Here is a 21,463-nt window from a genome sequence, read left to right as displayed (position 1 = left end):
GGTGCTTCCGGTTGGGGAGTCAGATTGGGTTGAAGTTGTTAGGGATGGAAGATGAAAAGCTTGTGGAAGATGAGGAAATCGTGACAACACTAACACAAGCGAGGGAAGACGAGGAAGAGTACAGTCCCGAGTGGATTGCTGAAATGGAGAAAATGATGCAGGCATACGACAAAAAGAAAACAATAAGCAGAGGATTTGATAGGCCATCGTTCGTATTGGATGACTTTGAGTGTCCGGACCCTTTTGCTACGCAGGAAGAACAACGGATAGGGGGTTGTTCTAGGGAAGAGGAAAACCCTAATGCCGAGGAGACAGGAGATGATGGTGTTGGAGGTGAGCATGAAGGTGTTGCTATTTTCTATAAAGTTTACAACGCATTGTATACAAAGGTTTTTGCTTTATCAAATCATAATTCACGCATTATTTCCTTGTGTTAGGAGACAAGCCTAATTCGGTTGGTGGATCTGGAACGCCATCTGGGACAACCGTAGGTGGTGTGGAAATCAGCTATGGGGTAGAAACATTACATCATTGAATGTGTAGGCATTCTTCATTTTTAAAAATACTTAACTGTGCGTACATTGTGTACAGCCGGCTGTGGTTAGAGGTGAAAGAGAAGGAGAAAGCGGAGATATAGTCAAAACCAAGAAGGTGAAGGGAAAACAAAACCTGGAGCGCAGTGAGATTCCATCTGATAAGGAGGTGAAGGGAAAACAGGCTGCCCATACAAAAGTAATTCCTTTAATAAATATTATGAATTACAACTAGTTGTTATGTTGGTCATTATTTGACAGGTTGCGTGCATTATACAGTACTTATTATGCATTAAATGGAACCTTACTTTTGTCCATGTAGAAAATTGGCCGAGCTACTGAATAGGGTATTGAGATTGGTGTGGGGGAAAAACCAAACGAACCTGAAGTTCTGGCTGGAAAGGTGGGTGCTGTAAAGGTGGGTGCCGGAAAGGGAAAGGGTGTTGCTGCAAAGGTTGTTGCTGGAAAGGGAAAGGGTGTTGCTTTGTCGGGCTTGGAAATTCCAGATGGTGATTTTGAAGAGACTGGACATGAGGTATGTTGTATTTAATATGTGGGGTTGCGGCTGAATTGTATTAACCGTATCACCTATTATTGCAGGATCCTGGGAAGCTGGCATCATCCCGTTTCAAGAAAGCCAGTCTGGCTGCCCGTTCTCCATTCAACAACCGGGCGGTTACACTAACGGCGAAGCCAAACTATCCGGACAAGTCGCTATACTATTGGGTACTGAGCACAACGGAAGTGAATAAGTAAGTTTTATAGTTTTGCTCGACTATTTGTTGTGAAATGGGTTACTTATGCACACTTTATTATTGTGCAGGGAGACGGTTGTCTACGTAGACGACTGTATCAAGACAATGCAGCTTGAATTCGCGTCGCTGGCGCCGTTCAAGCGCATGAGCCCAGCCATTGTAGACACTTGGAGCGCCCACTTGAATAACATGGAGAAGCTCAAAGCTCCGGAAACAGTTGCTAGGGTCTTCTTCTCGACAAAACCATGCGTTAGTGAAATACCTTGTGCCCTGGTTGCTATTCAGTATTGCAATTATAAATAATTAACTTGTTTACCACATTACACTGTAGAGACACACCGTGATTGATACCCCGGCTGAATGGTCAGAGGACCAGTTGAGGGAGACATTCTGGACTCGGTTGTTCGATGATGTACTTGGAACGGGAATCTTCAAATGGGAGAACTTTGACATGGTAAATTCTATTACGCTTAACCCATCTGATGTATATACTTTAACCTAATTTCATTTGTACAGTTTTTCTTCCCGGTTTGGGGTTCTACACATCAGTATGTGGTCTGTTTTGATCTGCCGGATGGCAACATGAACATCATCGACCACACATTGGCTGACTCCCACAAATCGTTCAAGGCAAAATATGGGAAAACACCCTCCCTTCTGGTGCGTGTTTGAGGGTATTCCATTAAGTTGCATTACATTCGGATAACTGTGCATTATTTATGTTTCTAACGCCTCTTTTTGTGGGAATTTGTTGTAGAAACATTTTTTCGCAGAAGCGCTGGTGAAGTTGAAGGCTAATCAAAAGGCAACCGAGGTCCGAAAATGTAAGACACATGTGGTGGTTATGACTTGGAGGAGAAACGAGCCCTCTGTGGAGACGGGGGTGTACATCATGCGGCACATGGAGACTTATTTCGGCGGAAAGGACAAAGATTGGCAGTGCGGTTTCACCGGCAACGGGACAAAAAATCTGGAAATCTACCGAATGAAGGTAGCAAACGCATTGTTGTCTTCTACGCACAATTCCGAGCGTGACACAAACGTCTCTTATGCCGCCAAGTTCTGGAAAGAGAGGCCGCCAAAGTTCAATTTCGATAAGTGGGTCGACAAGTTTGGGCTGGATTGATTGCAAGAGTACTGATTAGGATCGATGTTGACGTTACGTTTAAGACAGTTAGTTTGGGATAACTTATTTTGATTTGGTCAAATGACGCATGCTTTGAACCATACACTTGTTTTGATAACTGATGCATATTTTGGTACGAGTGTGTGATGTAGTGCAGTGATATAGGATTAACTTATCCATTAACAAACTTAGGACTAATAGTTGCTTAATCCGCAATGGATGAAATAACCGAGAGTAATGCACAACATAGCGCTATTAATGTAATGCTATAAAACGATAATGCATATTAACAGATTAATGGAGTAATGGAATAAATAAACGAGAGTGCTGCGCAATATGGCATGTTTAATGCAAGTCTAAAAAACGATAACGCACATAAACAAAGTAATGGATTAATGGATTAAATAAACGGATTGATGCATAGAATATAATTATTTAATGCAAGGATATAAACCGATAATGCACACAAACAAAGTAATGGGGTAAAAGATTAACTAAACGGAGTGATGCATAGAACATACATATTTAATGAAAGGATATTTATCGATAATGCACATTATCAACGAACTCGACTACTGGAACAAAACGACAGAGTGATGCATAGAACATCTTTACTAATGCAAGCCTATAACTGCGCTTATGCACAAAACCAAGAAAATCAACTAATGGAATGAATAGAGGGAGTGATGCATATAATATACTTATTAATGCAAGGTTGTAAGTCGATAAAGGACAGTAAACATCGCAACTCCACAGAGTTATTACGCAAACATTGACCACAACGCTACAAATAAAAAGAACAAAACCGAGACGAAAAAGTATTTTATTAGTTACAAAACACATCAAGCTTTCTTCTTGCCTTTACTAAGCGCTTTCTCCTTCTCCATCTCTTTAAGCATTGGACAGTTTCTAGAGTCGTGATGGCCCAACTCATCGCACGCCTTACAACGTCTAAGAGGCCTAGCTGCCTCCTTTATAGCCTTTTCTCTCTTTGAAACCAGTCGGCTCGCGGAGCTGCTAGCATGACCCTTCGTCTTTACAACATCCGGAGGATGGACCTCTACAACTTCAGGCCTTGGCATTCCGTAAAATTCTTCAATCATGCGCCTCTTTTCAAACGCCGAGGTTGGAGGAGTTCCAGCTTGAAGAGAATTACCAAGTTCTTCCAAACCACTTACAAAACCACGAAGCACTTCAATGTCACTCTCAAAACGTCGAATAAAACCGTAGAACATCGATATTCCTTGATTTGTAACAGTCTGTCTATCGTCAACGGTGGACCTTGTATCTACGGTGGACCTTGTATCTACGGTGACATCAAGTCCATGTACGGCCTTGGCTAAGGGAGTCTTCATCCATCGGCTGTTGCAGTACATCTCTGGAATTTTTGACACTTCATTGTTCCTGAATAGAAAAAAAATGTGGCAACACAAATAGCCCTGCCTACCGAACAATTTGCAGTCGCACGAGTATGATTCGTCAGTCTTGTCGTGTGTCACGGAATACGAATTCCGTCGGCTATCCCCAAGCTTGTAGGTGTGAATCGTATCTGTTGATGAAAAACCAAGCACACGGCATCTGTCATTCCCATCAACAATTTCTTCTTGTATCTTCCTGAACATACTGTCTGTGTAAATCGTCGCAGCATGTTTCTCGAAACCCAACTTAGTGGCCAGTATGGGCACGGAAGTAGCATCGTTGTAGTCCAGCTTTGTTCTAGCATTCCGCTGAAAGTCCAGAGCATTGTTGAAATACAAGTATAATTCGGCAAGGTTCGCTCGGGGCTTCATAAAATTTTTGTAGAAACTGTTTTCAGATTCTGATATGGACGTAGTCCTAATCATCGAACCGAGTGGGAAATCTCTGAAGTAGGCCGGTATCCACATCTGTCTATACTCGTACAATGTGTTCAACCAATCAACATCTTCCAGCTCATAACGCTCAATCACTCCATTCCACTCCTCTTCAAATTTGTCGGGTTCAAGCAAGTCCGACCAAACGCATGCATTGAATTCCTTCTTGAAATCTTCGTCCCTAAGCAACCTGCCTGGAACCTTGGAAGCCAACTTGTGCATTATATGTCACATGCACCATCGGTGTCGAGTTCCTACAAGAACCTCTTGAATAGCTGATCTCATGCCCAAGTCTTGATCGGTCACAATCATTTTGGGGGCTACACCCATGCATTCGACGAAATGTTTGAACAACCAGGCAAAGGCCCCTGTTTTCTCGTTGCAGACCAATCCAGCAGCAAATGTTACGGGTTTACCATGATTGTCCTTCCCCGTGAAAGGTGTGAAGATCATGCAATACCTGCGATGCACATAGGTATGCAGCATTAGCATAATTAATTATGAATAATGCATAACGATAAAGGTGTAATGCAAATGTATGGCTTTATAATGCATTCAGTAAAGTACAACAAAATTAGAATATAATGTATACCTGATTGTGTTGTAAGTGGAGTCAAACGTCACTATGTCACCAAACATATGGTAGTTCCTCTTCATCAAACCATCACACCAAAAAAGGGCAACCAACTGGTTAGCAGCATTAACTTCGTAGTGATATGTGAAGGCATCCGACAACTCCTTCTTCTTCGCAATGTCGTCCAACACCATTTGCACGTCACAACCGTATGCGAATGCTTTGATGTCGCGAGATGTGTTCCTGATATCCCCAAGATTGCAACCGACAAGTTCAAGCCCACCGAGGATTTCATTCAACACCTTAAAGGTAAGGGTGGGGCCTATATTAGCCTTGGAACAGTCAAGAATGAATTTTTGATGTACGTCATCCAACTTCCGGTTAAGTGTCATAAACTGCTGATGCTCCGACTCCACCATACAATGGTTGTGAACCTCGTTGAACTCGTGAATAATATATCCCGGTATTCCTGCTTCGGAAAAGTACTTGAAGGATATACAAGCTTTACAACCACATCGCTTGGAAAGCCGCCTGCGTTTAAGAGTAAAACCAGAGCGTGCATTCACATCGTCTTCCTCGTTTGACCTCTTGCAGCCCTCCCTATTGCATGCCACATAATACCAAGTAGTAACACCATCCGCCGCCTTCCTCATACCTTGTTTGCGCGTATCAAACCCAACAGCGCGGGCATACACATCATAAAACGCAAACGCAAAATCTAGGGATTGGAACTTCTGACCAATCACAGGCTTCAATTGTGGAGAACATTCAGGTATAACAAACACTGTACATAAAATCAAAACAACAAGCGTATTAGAATTTAGTTTCATTAAATGATATGAACCATACATTAAATATAAGAAAGAATGCATTATACTTTAATATTTGCACATTACATACGTCGAATAAAACCACACAGCGGCCGAGATAATAACAAAATCCTATTCAAAAAACTGAACCTCGTCGACTAAACAAAATACTACACCCTAAAAACCAATGACTGCTAAACCCTATTGGATTATATTAAACTCGCACAGTAGATTCAAAAATCATGGGTTCCGGCGCAAAACATACAAACACGCATAGAAATAAAAACGATCACAACAACTTATTTGCAATTAACCATTAATCCAACTCAACTGTATTCAACTGAGCAAGTCGCCTTTATAATCTATGATTGGAGAAATTTAAGTACCTTCTTCCATTTTGTAGAACACGAACTCAATCAACAAATGAGCCTAAAAACGGTTTCCGACGACAAGAACACGAACTCAATCAACAAATGAGCCTAAAAACGGTTTCCGACGACAAACGCCCCAAAAAAGTTTACGGAGAAAAAGGTATAAAAGATTGGAGAGAAGATTAAACAGAGAATTAAGCAAGAATCGTGAGAAGATTACACAGAGAATAAACCAAAAATCGTTTATTTCTGTAGAAAAAACCGATACAATCATGAGAGGAGAAAATCAAGGACTTACCATAACTAACTATATTGTGTATTCCTAATCAGCCCTTTTCGTCCAATTTAATGATTAAAAGTAACTAAATCAGCCTCTATTTTGGGCCATTAGATCTCTAAAATGGAAGGCCAAGATTTAAAAGGACAATAGAACATAATATTAGAAAAGGATATGGATACATCCCTATATATATATATATATAGGTTTGTGTTAAAATGACAACCCCACTTAAAATGACACCGTGACACCGCTTATACAACAATATTATAAACGCTACACAGCAATATTACAAACACTACACAGCAATCTATAGATTGCTTTGTATAGTGTGTCGGATATTGCTGGACAAGAAATATTGGCTTTGGTTAAAGACCAAAGATATTTTGGCCGAATCGTCTTTTTCCAGATTTTTTGCCACGTGGCGGCTTATTATTCGTCCACGTGTACAAATGATTGGCTAGGAATGGTGGTATGGTGTTATTTTAAGGGTTGGTGGCACCCTAACATGCCCATATATTTTAATCTAATTAAATTGATTATATATTTTTTTTTTATCTAAACTGAATATCTTCAGCTCGAAACCAACACATCATACATGTAGTCATGAGACCGATTTTCCTTGGAGAAACTGCCCTTGAAAAAGAGTGAATCGGAATCAGAGTTTTTTTGCCCAAAACATTAGGATCCAGCCCCGCCCAAAATCGGAAGAAACCAGTTTGCCCAACACCAGATGCTCTGTCTCAAATGAGGTGCAATAGGAATTTTTTTTGGTGCTAGTGTGAACCAAAGAAACCACAATGGTCCGTTCATACAACAGAGGAGAAGCCAACCTGCTATGAATCAAGAACTCATGCTCCACAAGACTAGAACGTACTATTAAAGATGGGATACATCTAATCACTAAATGATGTAGCTGATGATTTTTGTATTGATTTAGTTATATTTTTAGTTAGTAGAGGAAAAAAATTTATTCTCTTTGTCTCACTCTAAGTGGAGCATCTCTCATTTGGAGATTTTATGTCGTGTTGTTTTGTCAGTAAAGTGGAGAGAATAAAATAAAGGAGAGGATAAACGTAGAGAGAGTGATGTTTCAATATTTAGGAATATGTCATTTAGAGTGTGACATCCCAAAAAGAAAAATGTTCCCTTAGAGTGGGACATAAACAGTACTCCTATAACTTATAATCTTGAATATTATTTACATATAAAATAATTGGATGCAAATGACTAGTATCAATTTAATATGTTTCTCATTTATTATACTAGCACTCCATCTTCCATGATTTTCGCATGAAAATGTAGAGCATAAAATAAAGTCAACTTAATGATCATCAATTAGTTGGGTGATACAAACACGAGAAATTAATTATATACATATTGTCATTTTTATAATTTATAATACAGTGATTTGTTTAAAAATAAAATAATTGAATGAGACTAATTAGTATCAAATTTTTTTTACTACTCCCTCCGTCCCACAAGAATATGGGCGTGACCCATTCTCCACTAACAATACTTTAATTATTTTTTTGCTCTACCTCTCTCTTACTTTACCAATTTTACATAAAAACTCGTGTCGAACCCAAAGTGCATATTCTTTGAGGACGGAGGGAGTATTTTATATCATATCCAATTTCGTTCCATGCTTTTACGTGTACATGTAGGGTATACAATGAAATCGACTTAATGATCATCAATTAGTTGGGTGATTCTAACACTAAGAAATTTAGTACTCCCTTCGTCTTATTCAAGATGTTCACATTTTCTTTTTAGTCCGTATCACTCAAAATGTTCACTTTCTATATTTGAAATAAATTCCCTTCTCATCTCTCCTCATTAAAATATTCAAATACATTTTTTCTCTTTACTTGCCACTCAAGAATGTGGACATCTTAGATATTGTACAAACTCCAAACTATGATCTGAACTGTTAGAAAATGTCAACAGATTACAAAATAATAGCAACAAAATATGTCAACACAGTGTCAACGGTTAATGCTGTGTTGACATTTTTTGTTGCTATTATTTTGTCATTTGTTCACATTTTCTAACTGTCCAGATCATAGTTTAAAGTTTGTACAATATTTAGAGTTTGCATTTTATCACTACCCAGGGTTTTAGTCTATGCAAAACTAGATTTAAATACAGAAATACAGAACAATATCATGCGTAGCACATTTTTAGGTCATTGTTAGTTTATGTTTAGGTCATTCTAATAAAGGATGACTAAAATGATCATAACATGACATTAAATCCAGATCTTATAATAGGACCTAAAACTGCTTAATTATTACCTTTCGTATTTTTGGTTAATTATTGACCATTAGATCATCTAATCCCAGGACCAAGATTTGGGCTGCATTTATGGATTTAGATGCATTCTTGTTGTGATCATCTCCATATATAGACTAGTCTTAATTAAACAGTTAGAACATCATGATATAACTTCTAACACGCCCGATCGATATAACTAATATGTTTATTTCCATATGGAGTGTTATATTAAATTTATGTGAGATCATGTCATGCATGTAATAAGATATCCTAAAGGTTTACGGTTTGCACGGTTAAATGTGAAATCATAACCTGCGGTTACAGTTCTGAATCTGAACTGTGAGATTTAAATAGAACTGATGCCGCCACTTTTGGAACCGTGGATTGATTCAGGTTCTAAAATTCTGGAACCTAACCATGCCGAACCTCATAAATGCCGGAAAATCATAAAATTAGGGGTGCTTAAACGGTTCTCCGATTCTCGGTTAACCGGAACTGAAATCGGAACCGGCCGGTTAATTGAGGAACTGAGAACCGGAAAACTGGTTCCGGTACCGGTTCCAACTTTTTGTAAAAAACTGGTTCCGGTTAGGAAACAGTCGGTTCCGATTCCTAACCGGGAACCGGATTACAATTCAATTTTTTATTTTATTTTAATATACTAATAAATCTAACTTAATTGAATTAATATTGAATTGAAATAAAATTATTTGAAACAATGAGTGATTTTAAGATTTAAACAAAGTTAAAATTGCAAGCTTTTTCTGAAGTATTTAAAATATTTAAACCGTGATGCTTTGAATCTATCATTATTTCTCCAATCCATTTTTTATGAACTAACTACTATGAGTAAAACATCATAACTTTGTTTTTAATTTCCAAAAGATCTATATAAATATAATATCATTTCATATGATAGAAATTTAACTTTATAACAAATTTATGTAATATACAATTTTAACTTGTTTGTGAATGATTTAATAACTGTTCCGTATTAAACCAAAAAGTCACAACAAGATAATTAATATTGAAAATTCTATCGAATATTTATTTAGCAAAAAAAAAAGGGAAATGAAATTCAATTTTAAAATTCCTTTTACAAAATATTAAATTTTAGAACTCCTTATTTTATAAAAGAATTGCCAACACAAACTAGTCCAACCTACTACACTTACCATCCTCTTATCAATTTATGAATATTATTATATTGTTGGTTTGCATTTGTTTTGTGTTTTTATTTTATTTTTTAGGTATTACTCCCTCCATCCACAAAAAATAGATCACTTTGTGTATGACACGAGTTTTAATGTAGAATTGGTAAAGTAAGAGAGAGGAGAAGAAAAAGTAGGTAAAGTAAGAGAGAGGAGAAAATGTGAGTACAATAGGAGAGAAGGAAGAAAAAGTGGAAAAAATATGATAGATAAACTTTCCATTTTAAGAAAGTGATCTATTTTTTGTGGACGTCCCAAAATGGCAAAAGTGATCTATTGTTTGTGGACGGAGGGAGTATTTGTTATATTTTCAAATGTTTGATTATTATTTCATAAGTATTGAATTATTTAAAATTATAAATTAAATTCGGATCTCCGGTTCCGAACTGAAATCGACCGGTTCCGATCCCGTTTCTAGAATTTATGAAAATTGAAACTGGTTAACCGGTCTATCAACCGGTCCATTAGAACCGGAATCGGCCGAATAAGCAAGCCTACATAAAATTGAACCAGACCCGCAAAAATCGTTGGAAAAGCACCGGTTCGGAACCGAAACCGGAACCATAACCGCAAAATATGCTCAAGGTTCGGTTCCAGTTCAAGATTTCTCTGGAACCGTAACCGGCGTTCCGAAACCTTGGAAAAGTCAACATGTAACTATGTTTGATCCACCTAATTTACTTGAAGTTGGTTCCAAAACCTTGGGCATGTCTATATGTAACTGTGTTTGATCAGACTAATTTACTATAGAATAAATTGAATTTAAAGTTTTGTTTGTTACAATTTGATGAGTGCGTGAGAGCAAGGAAACAATTCTAAAGTAATTACTTTGTCCACTAATAAATTCTCATTTTGCTATTTTTGTCCGTTCACTAATAAACATTCCATTTGCTTTTTTCTACTTTTAGTAATGGATCCCACATTCAACTAAATTTATTTCACTTACATTTTATTATAAAACCAATATATAAAAGTAGGATCTACCTTAACTAAACTTTTCAATGAAGCATACTAAAAAGGAAACTGAGTCATCTTCGATAGGATGGATGGAATACTATATTTCTTAAAACGTGATTGGTGGACGGAGAGAGTAATAAATTAATTTATTGTCCCAAAATCAGCTGTAACAAGAAAAATGTGTAGATCGCACAATTTGTGTAAGTTTTAGATTGAATTGAAAACAAGAGTGAGAATGTGCATGATATGTCACCTGAATACGTCTGCCTCCCACCATTCCACACGCTACGCCCAGCACATATCTTGTGCCTTCCCAACAAACACCATTAAACCCATATATATCTATATATTATTGTAATACTACTACTATGTCTATAATATTGTTAACTCCTACTCCATTTAAATAACTTATAAATTAACGAATGGATACTATTAATTAAAGGGGACAAAATGATATAGAATTAGTTTTAATTAATAATGAATTTGTATCAAAGATACCGAGATTGCTTCTGATCTGAAAAATGATGTTATCTTCACCAATATTGATTCGTCCCTAATTGAAAATGATGCACGGTAGTCTTTTATATAGCAATAGTAAGTAGTAATAGCAATTATTTGTTTTTAATACTAATTATAAACTTGTAAGTACTATTATTCAATGATATTTTAGCTATATGTATAACGATTTGTATCGAGATATAATTAGATCCTCCATTCTTAATTAGAGATGTAATTATTACTCCCTCCGTCCCGCTTTAGGAGTCCCGGTTGAATCGGGCACATGTTTTAAGAAAAAAGTGTTTAGTGTGTAATAAATAAATGTTTTAGTGGATGTTGGGACCCACTTTTAGTTGAGTGTCCAATAAATAAATGTTTTAGTGGATGTTGGGACCCACTTTTAACACTTTTTTATTAGTTGTAGTGGATGTTGGGACCCACTTTTAACACTTTGTAGGCATTTTTTATTAATTTATCTCAACCGGGACTCCTAAAGCGGGACGCCCAAAATTAGTCAACCGAGACTCCTAAAGCGGGACGGAGGGAGTATTATTGAAGATCAATACTATTATTTTTCTTTTCTCAGAATATGAATATAAATCAGACAAAATAAATTAGTTAGCAAACCCCACCACTAATTAATTATATTTATAATCAGAAAATGATACTCTACTAATTAAACACTCCCTTTGCACATGCATGCAACTCACACACTAGAACCTTTCCATCTCTCTCTCTCTCTAATCTTGCCAACCCTTCACGAAAGTTACGTGGCCCTTTTCTTTCTTCTATAAACACAATTCTTAATATTTTCCTTCCAAACTAATCCTCTCAAACCATAAGCCTGCATGGATGTGCCAGCCCAAGATGACGGCACATCCGAGAGCCGTCGCAAGGGGCCGGGGAAGAGGAGCCACTCGGAGGCAGTCCCAGCCCCCAATGCGCCATGTGGCGCGTGCAAATTCCTGAGAAGGAAGTGCATAAGCGGATGCATATTTGCTCCCCACTTCGGGTCGGATCAGGGCGCTGCCCGATTCGCGGCCGTTCATAAGGTGTTCGGGGCCAGCAACGTGTCCAAACTGCTGTTGCACATCCCGCCCAACCGAAGGCACGATGCCGTCGTCACCATTTCCTACGAGGCTCAGGCCAGGCTCTCCGACCCCGTCTACGGCTGCGTCTCCACTATTATAGCTCTACAGCAGCAGGTTCATTCATTTTATTCTAACTTAATTTATGGTTGCTGAATTAATGTTACTACAATAAAACATGGTTAAGTATAAATCATTTTAATTCTTGTCAATACTCTTAATGAAACACCCACTGCAACAAAAAAAATGGTTAAGGACATTTTTCAATATAGTTAAGGACGCTAATTTGTGTTTCTAAATATACCACCAATGCTTTAAAAAGCGTCCTTATTGTTGGTATTCCAACTAAAATTAGAAGATACAAATGAAAACGTCCTAAAAAAGCAAATAATTAAGTTAATTTGTCCTTAATATAGGGACACTTTCTTCTGCGTCCTAAATTGTTTTTATTTTTTAAAATGTTCCAATTGTGTCTCAAATTTTATGTCCTTTTAAAAATAAGTTTTTTTTATAGTGCCCTGATTTTTATACAGATAAATAGAAAAAAAGCTGATAAAGATTCGTACTTGCAGATCGGATGTAGGATGGGTTTATTATTAACATTACTAGTATTTAATATTTTAATTTCTCTTGATATCAGCATACATAATTTCAGAGTTTCAATGACCTGGTGACTAGCAAATTTTGTCTCTTCATATCTTTTCCTTTTTTTTAGAAGAATAAGTGGGGTACAATATCAAAAAATAATGATCTCCGAAAGAGCCTAATTTTTTTGAAAAATAGTGCAAATTGAAATGGAAAAATATACAAGTGCAGGTGGCATCACTTCAAGCAGAGCTATCAGTGGTGCAAACTCAGGTAATGAACAGCAGATATGTGATGGCAAATGCATTTCACAATTCAACACAACAACAGCAGCAGCAGCAGCATCAGAATATATGTTATTCCAACACTTCTTCGGCTTCGAACAACCTCATTAGCTTGCACAGTTTCAGCCCCAACTTTGGCGAAATCCATGAAGAGGAGGAAGAGAGCAATGATCCTGCACTTGCATTTGCTAATAACATTTTTCAATGATTTTGTAACAAATAAATTAAATGTTCTTTCCATGACTCCTCCATCGCCAATAATCTTTATGCCCTCCAAAAATAATTACAATGCGTGTAACCTTATGGAGTATATTTTTCTTCCCCCACCCCCACATATAGTAATTCTTGTTACTTTCGTTTTTCTGGTTGTACTAATATGCCACTACCTAATTAGGAGGAATAATATGTTACATGCCTTACGTTTACGTGAGCTCCTTATATAAGCACCACTCTCGTTTGACGCATGTTTAACGTTGTTTGTTATGATTTTAATACATTAAAAATATTATTGAATTTCACAAATTCATAAAAATCAAAGCTTGATTTGTTATTTTACTAATTTATTTTACTTTATAGAGAAAACAATCAATCTGAGTTTTGATTTTTATGAATTTTGTGAAATTAAAAGTTTCTATAATATTTTTTAATATATTAAAAGCAAACAAAATATATAAATCAAAACGACCAACACTAAACATGTGTCAAATAATATTGATGCTCACATAAGGTATGCAACATATTATTTCTCTATCAAATTAGATGTCAACAAACTGCAACAATTTCCACATGATGGATATCAATTTTTTTTTTTAAAGTTAGATTTGATAAGTAAATAGATGTCAACAAACTGCGATAATTTCCACATGATGGATATCAATTTTTTTTAAGGTTAGATTTGATAAGTAAATATCATCCTCATTTACAGTGGTTTCCTTACTTTTGTATTTTTCTTGAATTATTCAAGATAAAAGTTTAATAAGGTGTAACTGAATAGGTTAATCTTCTTTCAAAATGAGATCAGAGAAACAACATAAGAGGTTAAAATCACAAAATAAAAGAGCTGCTGGTAAAAATGTTTAAGTTATATTCTTTTATATATAAGCGGTGCTGCAATCAAATTGAGTTCGATTCCATTCTATAGATATTGACATCATTAGTTCTAATAACATACCCCTTTCGTCCCATAAACATAAATATACTTTAAATAGCTTATTTTTATATATGAAAAATTCACCCTAGCTAATTCATTGCTCCATCTCATAAATATAAAGATACTTTAAATAGCTCATTTTTATTTATAAAAAATTCACCTTTAACTCATTAATCATATATGTCATTTTATTTATAACTAAATTGAAGCAGATTTTAAGTACCCTTATCCTCATCTCTCTTACTTTACTAATTTTGTATTAATTTCTATGTCGTCCCAAACGGTCCTATTCTTATGGAACAAAGGAGTACTCCCTCGTCCTCAGTCTCAAGGAAGATGACCCATTCCATGGGTGTCACGAGATTTCATGTGGAGAAAATAAAATAAGAGAAATGGAATAGAATAGAAACTAAAGATAAAAGATGTTTCTATTTTTAGTAATGGGTTGTTTGGAACAAAACAAAAAAATAAAAATAGATCATATTCTGTAGTAAAGGGGGAGTATAAATTAATTCCCTAAAAAAATACCACTAAAGACATAATTTTACCTATTTACGAATGAGCTGATAAGTATACATATATTAAGAAAATTTATTATTCGCGAACTAAGAAATGAAATTATGTTAATAATTCTATTAACTGAATTTCACTAATGATATCGATTGAATACCAATAAATTCAAAAAATAACTACAGTATTATTTAGCCTAAGCCCATTCTAAAGAAATTTGTTTTGTTTTTCATCAGATATAAACCCATTTAAAATGTCATGGAATATCCGAATCTTCCAACCCCAGTCATTGGAAAGTGCTAGGGCATCCTCAGCGTCATGGGGAGCTTGGGGTCCACTTGGCTGCTCTGTCGGTTAACTTTCACTGCCTTCGTCCTAATTGGATGACGTCGCGAACCGGCTATGGGTGCCACCCACCCACTTATCAAGACCCCAAACCTTGTTCCAAATACTAACATACTTGAAGGCCCTACAATCGATGACATATTGGAAGAGCATCATGTCCGAAGTCATGATGTCGGCTTTGCTCAATCCGCTGACTTATTGTTCGAACTAATCTGTGGTAATCATTTTGAGAAACTATTGCAAATAATTTGTGATTAACTCATTATTCAACTGAGTGTGATGCTCGTGTTATAATTTGTATCCTGGGCTCTGAGTTCACGTCCTAACGAGGCTCACATCGGAAAATACTTCAGATGAATCGACCTAATGACTTAACTCATCTTATTTGAATGCAAGGAAAAACGGCTTACAAGTTCTTAGCATTTAAATAAAAAAAAAGGGGGAAATCTTTACATCGAGAGTAATTTCCCCCAAGAAAAAGATAAAATCAAGTTTCAACAAAACCGGGTGGAAAGTTAGAACTGGAACTGCATCTCAGCCGAGTATTCAAGTGCCTCGAGATGAGCAGCCATGGCCTTGTTCATTGGAGGCGGACCACATCTCAGAATCTGCATAATCGCAGTAACAAAAATGGCGCATCAAAGTTGATACCTATTTTTCCTTTTCTAATATATTTGTGTGACTAAATTCAAACCTTAATGTCAGAGGCGGGAGGAGGGCAGTGCGCCTGGATCATTTCTTTCGACACAAAACCAACTCCACCGTTCCATACTTCAGGAGGCTAAAGAATAATTTTTGAACAAATAACAACCATTATTAATTGGGATATAGTATAAGGGGAAGTGCAGAAATTGATATAGATAAAAGTGTAGTTGCTCAGATTGCCTCATGCTAGAATTTAGAGGGTAAACTTGCCTGGTTCAGCACATAGTAAACTTGGAACTGATCAGGATAGTTTTTGGCAAGACCATTGATTTCATCCTGCAGCAAGAAACTACAATTATTAATGGATCCTAAAATACTCACATAACTAAGTTATGTTATTTTATACAACCCCCAAATATCTGTAAAATGAAAATCCCCAAAAACTAGAACAATAATGATTCAACTAAGTTCTCCCTTATATTGCTGTCTGCAGCTACCAGAACAAGATTTTTGTTCACCAAATTTATCCGACATTTCGACCACAAGGGATTCATGAAAGATCCTTAGTCCATATGCAATTAAGATAATGGAAGCTCAAATTGGATTTGATCATCGATAGGATTTGGGTTAATGGGTCGAGTTGTGGGTTATGGGTAGAATGTGAGATAATGGCCATCATAACCGCCATGGTGTCACGGGCATGGTCAGCTATATACTCTGCCACAGGAAACAAACACAACATGTAGTTCCGGTGGCGTTTAGCCAAACCCTGCCACGCCATGGCTGCTTTTTAATAACACGGAAAGAAAGTTACACAAATTACCTTTAGTAGAATGTCATCAACCGTAACATTAGCATAGATCAGATGCAGCTTTGTTTTGTCATTAGGGTTCTCCAAGATTGCTCTGGCAACCTATACAGTAAAGCCAAAAAAATGTGCTGATCATAATTTGGTTATTAAAAACATTCATCAATTTGAAACCCATATATTAATATAAATGTAGATGTTATAAACCTGGAACATTGGTGTAATCCCAGAGCCTCCAGCAAGCATACCAAATGCTCTCACTTGGCCTGGTTGATACCTAAAACGGCCCTAGTATCGACAAATAAACCAAAAGTAAGAGTAGACTTCCAGATGCATTACCAAATAAATTCCACAAAAATACTAGAATTTCACTCAATGGCACTAGCAAATGCAAATGAATAACCACATGTAGTCACTTGCTCCACTCTCAATAGATGGGCTAGCAAGATATAGGTCATAGTACACACCGGAGTCCTAAAATTATTCAACTTTTGATCGTTTCAAAAGTAACGAAGGATATCAGAGGGCGTTTACACCGATAAAATTAGAAATCACATTGTCTTATTAATACAAAGCATGTACCTTTGGTCCTTTGACAGCCATAAAATCACCTTCCTTCATTTCTCTAAAATGATGAGACATTCTCCCTTGTGGATACATCTGTAATTGCAAAATATCACAAAGTAAACCAAATGAGACCCAAGAATGGCATAAGTATGATACTCTAATAAACAAAAGTCCTAAATGTACCTTTATAACTAATTCAAAGTATCCAACATCAGAATCCAAAGTAGTTGGTGTGTATGGTTTAATGACCTCTTCACCTTGACTATCCTTACCCCTGTGTGATAAAAGCAATCAAAATTATCAATCAAGCCTAAGTATGCCTTCTCTTCCAATGGTAAAAAACGACACAATATTCGACCTGCAGCTAATGTGCTGTCCAATAGGAAGGCCCAATACAGATGTTGGGGTAGGGAGAGAAAATCTGAACTTGGCCACATTATGGCTTATTTGTGTTTTCTTCACAAGCTTAAATTCCTTGAAATTCTCAGCATCCAAGCACACTGCCAATTGCCCAAGACCAGTATAATAGTATGTAAAATCTTGAATGTATATGAAGACATCATTCTAGAATCTTTTGGAAAAAATTAGGTGGATAAATGCAGAAACCCCTTAATCCAAACAGAAATTTGTAAATTTGAATCCCTAAAACCAGGCAAGATTGAATCTTTAACCCATAAGTTACGTGGAATAAAAAATTGACTTTCTCTAAGGCCTAAGCTACATGCAAATTAGCAGACACCACTCACTCACATACAGAAATGGAATGAGCAAACCTTTGGGCTTGTTGGAGGAAAGCAAGAAATAGGCAGCAGCAATAGCTATGAGACCAACAGCAACTCCAACTACTAGTTGTCCTTCGGATGTTGCCAAGAAGTCCATAGCTCCAATATCTTAAACCACCTAACAATTTTCAGAAGTGGGGAGAACTTATAAAGTTAGAAGTTAGATCCATATATATACAAGATGACCAAGAAAAGAAAATGGGTTGTTGATTATTGAGATGCCAGAAAATGTCGTCGAGCAGAATGGGAGAGATATACCAGACTTGAGGCCACAGAGAGGAATAATGCTTCAATCGGTCCAATTAAAAGAATTAACAAATCAACAATATGAAAATAGGTGTGAATGCAACAGTATGAGAATATTACTACTATGAAATAGCCATGGGAGTAGGTGGCGATAATGAAATTGCGAGTGAGAGAAATTTATCACCTACCTACCAACCTAAGCTGAGGTCTCCCTGGTATTATCATAAACCTGCAATAATCTCCCATTTTTGGAATTTTATGTTTGCACATTTGATTTTTTTTAATTGGGAGAGAATTAGAAAAAGGTGGATAAATTAGATGAAAATAAATAAATAAATATTTTGATAAAACTGTTATTGTGGATAAATCGAAAGGGAAAGATGTGACTATGGGTCGGTCGAGAAATGGATCCTAGTAATGGTTCCTACAAGTAATTAATAGTAATAGAATTTGATTATATATGTAAATGTTGCAAAATATGTTCGCTTTATTTTATAATTTATAAATACCTTTGCAAAATTTAAAGTACTCTTATAATAAATTGACGAGTAACACTAAAGTAAAACATGTGCTGTAAATTTAAAAAATATGCATATGTAATTAAATATGGCTTCAGCTATTCAACTTCTTAATACTAGTAGTATTTGTATATAAAGCAGTTACAGATGTTAGAGTAAATGGAGATATTAAAAATCAATAGCATGGCAGCAATGAGCATGCAACAATGCCGCCCTACTTGGACGGCGTTAATGTGGACTCTCTCTAACGAAGTAATCAAGTGCCCGGAAATTATTTTTTAATATTTTTATGTATTTCGATACATCTTATGTATGGATATATAGGTATTAAGGTCATTTAGCTGCTTCTAGAGGGGTACTAAAATAAAAGTGTCTGGCCGCTGAATAAACGAAGGCCCAAGTAATAAATGCTGAAAATGCACATTTTTCATATCAGCACCTACCCCTCTAATACATATATTGGTCTTGAACAACGATCCAGTTAGTAAAATAAATTTACTTTTATACTCTCATCTGTTCCCACTATTGGAAGTTTATTTCACTTCTGCAATATCGAGCCTGAGTACAAACTACCAACAAAGAATTTGGAACCCTGGAGGCAGCAAATCGAGCACAGTTGGTTGACGCCTGCGGAGATTGGTGCTTGCGTTTTTAATTTGGTCAAAGGTTCATTCTTTTGTACACAACAACCGTTTGGATCTTGAAATTATGTTGTCACTTACCGTCTTTATCGCAATTCGCATTTTTTGGGCTTAATTTGTACTCCATGTGAAATTCATTGTGGTTGCCTACTGTTATGGGGTGTGGGAAATAGATACGAAATTGCAATTCTTAAACACCTTAACACTTGAATCGAATTTATTAACCTCAATGGCTGCAAATCTAGGACAGTAGGTCGACGCCTGCGGAGATTGGCGTTTGCGTTATTAATTTGGTCCAGTGTTCATTCTTTAGTACATAACAATCGATTGGAGCTTGAAATTGTGTTATTACTTACTGATTTCATTGTCTTCGTCGTCCTTTGCATTTTTTGGGCTTAATTTGTATGTAAAATTCATTGTGGTTGTCCACTGTTATGTGGTGTGGGTAATTCATACGAAATTGCAATTCTGGAAAAAAAGGTCACTTGAATTGAATTTTGTGTAATTTGTATACATTCGTCTTTATTTTGATTACAATTTACAAAATTTTGTTAGGGTCTGATTCTGCTTTCTTGCTAGTCATAATGGATCGGTTTACGAAGCAAGAAAAGTATGCGTTGGTTTTGGTTGAAGACATTACACAAAAACACCAAGTAGCAAGGATTTCTATTTTGCATCAGATCATTAGTCGATTAAATAAACAGAGAAAGAGAAGGCGGTTGAAGAATGTCCTCCCATACAACATCTAGGCCGAATACCTACTCAAATGAGTCACATGAATCGACTTGTGGGTGTTAGCAATATAAATTGTCTCGTTAACCTCCAGATGGATCGAAATGCTTTTGGTAGTTGTGTGGTATTTTTCGGATGCAAGGTAAATTCCTTGACAAGCCTGAGCCGATCAATGAAGGTTGTGTAGATTGGTGGTGGAAGAATTTTCAGGTACGTATGCACTTGTGATAAAAGAGTACACTTATGCATTCTAGATATTTGTTAATAGTTTTCAATGTTTTAGGGTTGTCTCGGTGCGCTTGGTGGAACCTTCATCAATGTGTTAGTCGGAGGTGAAGACAAACCAAAATTCAGGAATAGGAATAGGAAGGGCCAAATCACCACGAATACTTTAGCTGGGTGTGACAGGCACATGCGTTTCACCTATGTCTTGCCGGGTGGGAAGGTTTGCGGGAGATGCTCGTGTTTTGAGGAGCGCCATTACTCAACCTAATGGCTTCAAAGTTCCTATTGGTAATCTACTCATTTATTTAACATAATTTGGGTAAATAAAGTTGTTTGTTGATTGAAACGCTTGCTTACGGCTTTGGTTTAAAATAGGAAACTATTACCTCTGTGACAATGGCTACGCCAATAGCCTTGGATTTTTTAACCCATACAGAGGCGTAAGGTACCACTTAAAAGAATGGGGCCCAGATGTATTAGGCCTCAGAATCCTATTGAGTTGTACAATATGCGACACACCAAAGCTAGAAACGTTATTGAAATGGCGTTAGATGCGATGGGGAATTTTAAGGAGTGCTTCATTTTACCCGATCAAAGTTCAAGTTCGTCTCATCATGTGTTGCTTCCTACTCCATAATTATGTGCGGGGCAAGATGGCGGTGGATCCGTTAGATGAATTGATTGACAATTGGACTGGCGATGGGAGTACTGAAGATGAGTCGAGAGAAACCGACTACGTCGATGGAATTCAGGTCACTACGGACTGGAGCCGATTTAGAGATGAGATAGCACATAAAATGTGGGCAGAGGTATGGATTAGTGTCGATATCGATAACTAGTGTGTTATGACTTGTTGCTTATTAAATTCATTTTCGATCTTTTCTTTTTTTCTTTTTCTGTCTGCCGCAAAGAGAGGTCATCAAACTCAGTAGAGGATGCCCCAAATATGAAGCTTGTATGCTACCTATGTGAAAGAGCTACTAAGTCTCCTGTTTTCCTTCGATCATTCACCCATTATGATTGAGAACTTTTATTTATGTAAGAGACTATGTTTGTAGAGACACTTTCGTTTCTATGTTATATTGATTTGGCTGCA

The 21,463-nt window shown here is 36.6% G+C and overlaps 4 protein-coding genes and 1 long non-coding RNA gene across 7 annotated transcripts; 2 read left to right on the top strand and 3 right to left on the bottom strand.

The window, feature by feature from the left end:
* Positions 1-3,256: 3,256 nt before the first annotated feature.
* LOC125189566 (protein FAR1-RELATED SEQUENCE 9-like) lies at positions 3,257-4,489 on the bottom strand. The gene has a single exon (XM_048086831.1). It carries the CDS (start codon positions 4,487-4,489, stop codon positions 3,257-3,259), a length of 1,233 nt encoding a protein of 410 aa, XP_047942788.1.
* A 6-nt stretch (positions 4,490-4,495) lies between these two features.
* LOC125189565 (protein FAR1-RELATED SEQUENCE 5-like) lies at positions 4,496-6,046 on the bottom strand. The gene is made up of 3 exons (XM_048086830.1): positions 6,037-6,046; positions 4,860-5,625; positions 4,496-4,727 (listed from the first exon to the last, which is right to left on the bottom strand). The coding sequence occupies exons 1-3, from the start codon at positions 6,044-6,046 to the stop codon at positions 4,496-4,498; spliced, it is 1,008 nt and encodes a 335-aa protein (XP_047942787.1).
* A 6,033-nt stretch (positions 6,047-12,079) lies between these two features.
* On the top strand, positions 12,080-13,589 carry LOC125186137 (LOB domain-containing protein 20). Its single transcript, XM_048082470.1, has 2 exons — positions 12,080-12,446; positions 13,146-13,589. The coding sequence occupies exons 1-2, from the start codon at positions 12,090-12,092 to the stop codon at positions 13,404-13,406; spliced, it is 618 nt and encodes a 205-aa protein (XP_047938427.1). The 5' UTR covers positions 12,080-12,089; the 3' UTR covers positions 13,407-13,589.
* Positions 13,590-15,557: 1,968 nt separating this feature from the next.
* LOC125186933 (NADH--cytochrome b5 reductase 1-like) lies at positions 15,558-18,458 on the bottom strand. Of its 2 annotated transcripts, none has more exons than XM_048083421.1 (10): positions 18,440-18,458; positions 17,997-18,123; positions 17,582-17,723; positions 17,407-17,497; positions 17,239-17,316; positions 16,864-16,944; positions 16,672-16,761; positions 16,119-16,184; positions 15,898-15,984; positions 15,558-15,811 (listed from the first exon to the last, which is right to left on the bottom strand). In XM_048083421.1, exons 2-10 carry the CDS (start codon positions 18,100-18,102, stop codon positions 15,719-15,721), a joined length of 834 nt encoding a protein of 277 aa, XP_047939378.1. In that variant the 5' UTR covers positions 18,103-18,123; positions 18,440-18,458; the 3' UTR covers positions 15,558-15,718. The 2 variants fall into 2 exon arrangements, with proteins under 2 accessions (XP_047939378.1, XP_047939377.1); XM_048083420.1 differs by lacking the exon at positions 18,440-18,458 and adding an exon at positions 18,264-18,418.
* A 685-nt stretch (positions 18,459-19,143) lies between these two features.
* On the top strand, positions 19,144-21,463 carry LOC125186592. Of its 2 annotated transcripts, none has more exons than XR_007170469.1 (4): positions 19,144-19,435; positions 19,990-20,352; positions 20,426-20,655; positions 20,743-21,463. It is a non-coding gene; the product is annotated as an uncharacterized LOC125186592 (long non-coding RNA). The 2 variants fall into 2 exon arrangements; XR_007170468.1 differs by having other exon boundaries at positions 19,966-20,352.

Source organism: Salvia hispanica, chromosome 5, assembly GCF_023119035.1.
Source record: "Salvia hispanica cultivar TCC Black 2014 chromosome 5, UniMelb_Shisp_WGS_1.0, whole genome shotgun sequence".
NCBI lineage: Eukaryota > Viridiplantae > Streptophyta > Magnoliopsida > Lamiales > Lamiaceae > Salvia > Salvia hispanica.
This window is presented reverse-complemented; position numbering and strand designations above follow the sequence as displayed.

Bases quoted from the DNA above. Each gene is read 5' to 3' on its own strand.
- LOC125186137 (XM_048082470.1), top strand. From the start codon at position 12,090: ATGGATGTGCCAGCCCAAGATGACGGCACATCCGAGAGCCGTCGCAAG. The intron at 12,447-13,145 runs GTTCATTCATTT...ATACAAGTGCAG, and splicing joins TTATAGCTCTACAGCAGCAG to GTGGCATCACTTCAAGCAGA.
- LOC125189566 (XM_048086831.1), bottom strand. From the start codon at position 4,489: ATGCACAAGTTGGCTTCCAAGGTTCCAGGCAGGTTGCTTAGGGACGAA.
- LOC125189565 (XM_048086830.1), bottom strand. The intron at 4,728-4,859 runs GTATACATTATA...TGTGCATCGCAG, and splicing joins TCCACTTACAACACAATCAG to GTATTGCATGATCTTCACAC.
- LOC125186933 (XM_048083421.1), bottom strand. From the start codon at position 18,102: ATGGACTTCTTGGCAACATCCGAAGGACAACTAGTAGTTGGAGTTGCT. The intron at 17,317-17,406 runs GTACATTTAGGA...TTGCAATTACAG, and splicing joins ACTTTGAATTAGTTATAAAG to ATGTATCCACAAGGGAGAAT. The intron at 15,812-15,897 runs GTTTGAATTTAG...GCGATTATGCAG, and splicing joins CTCCCGCCTCTGACATTAAG to ATTCTGAGATGTGGTCCGCC.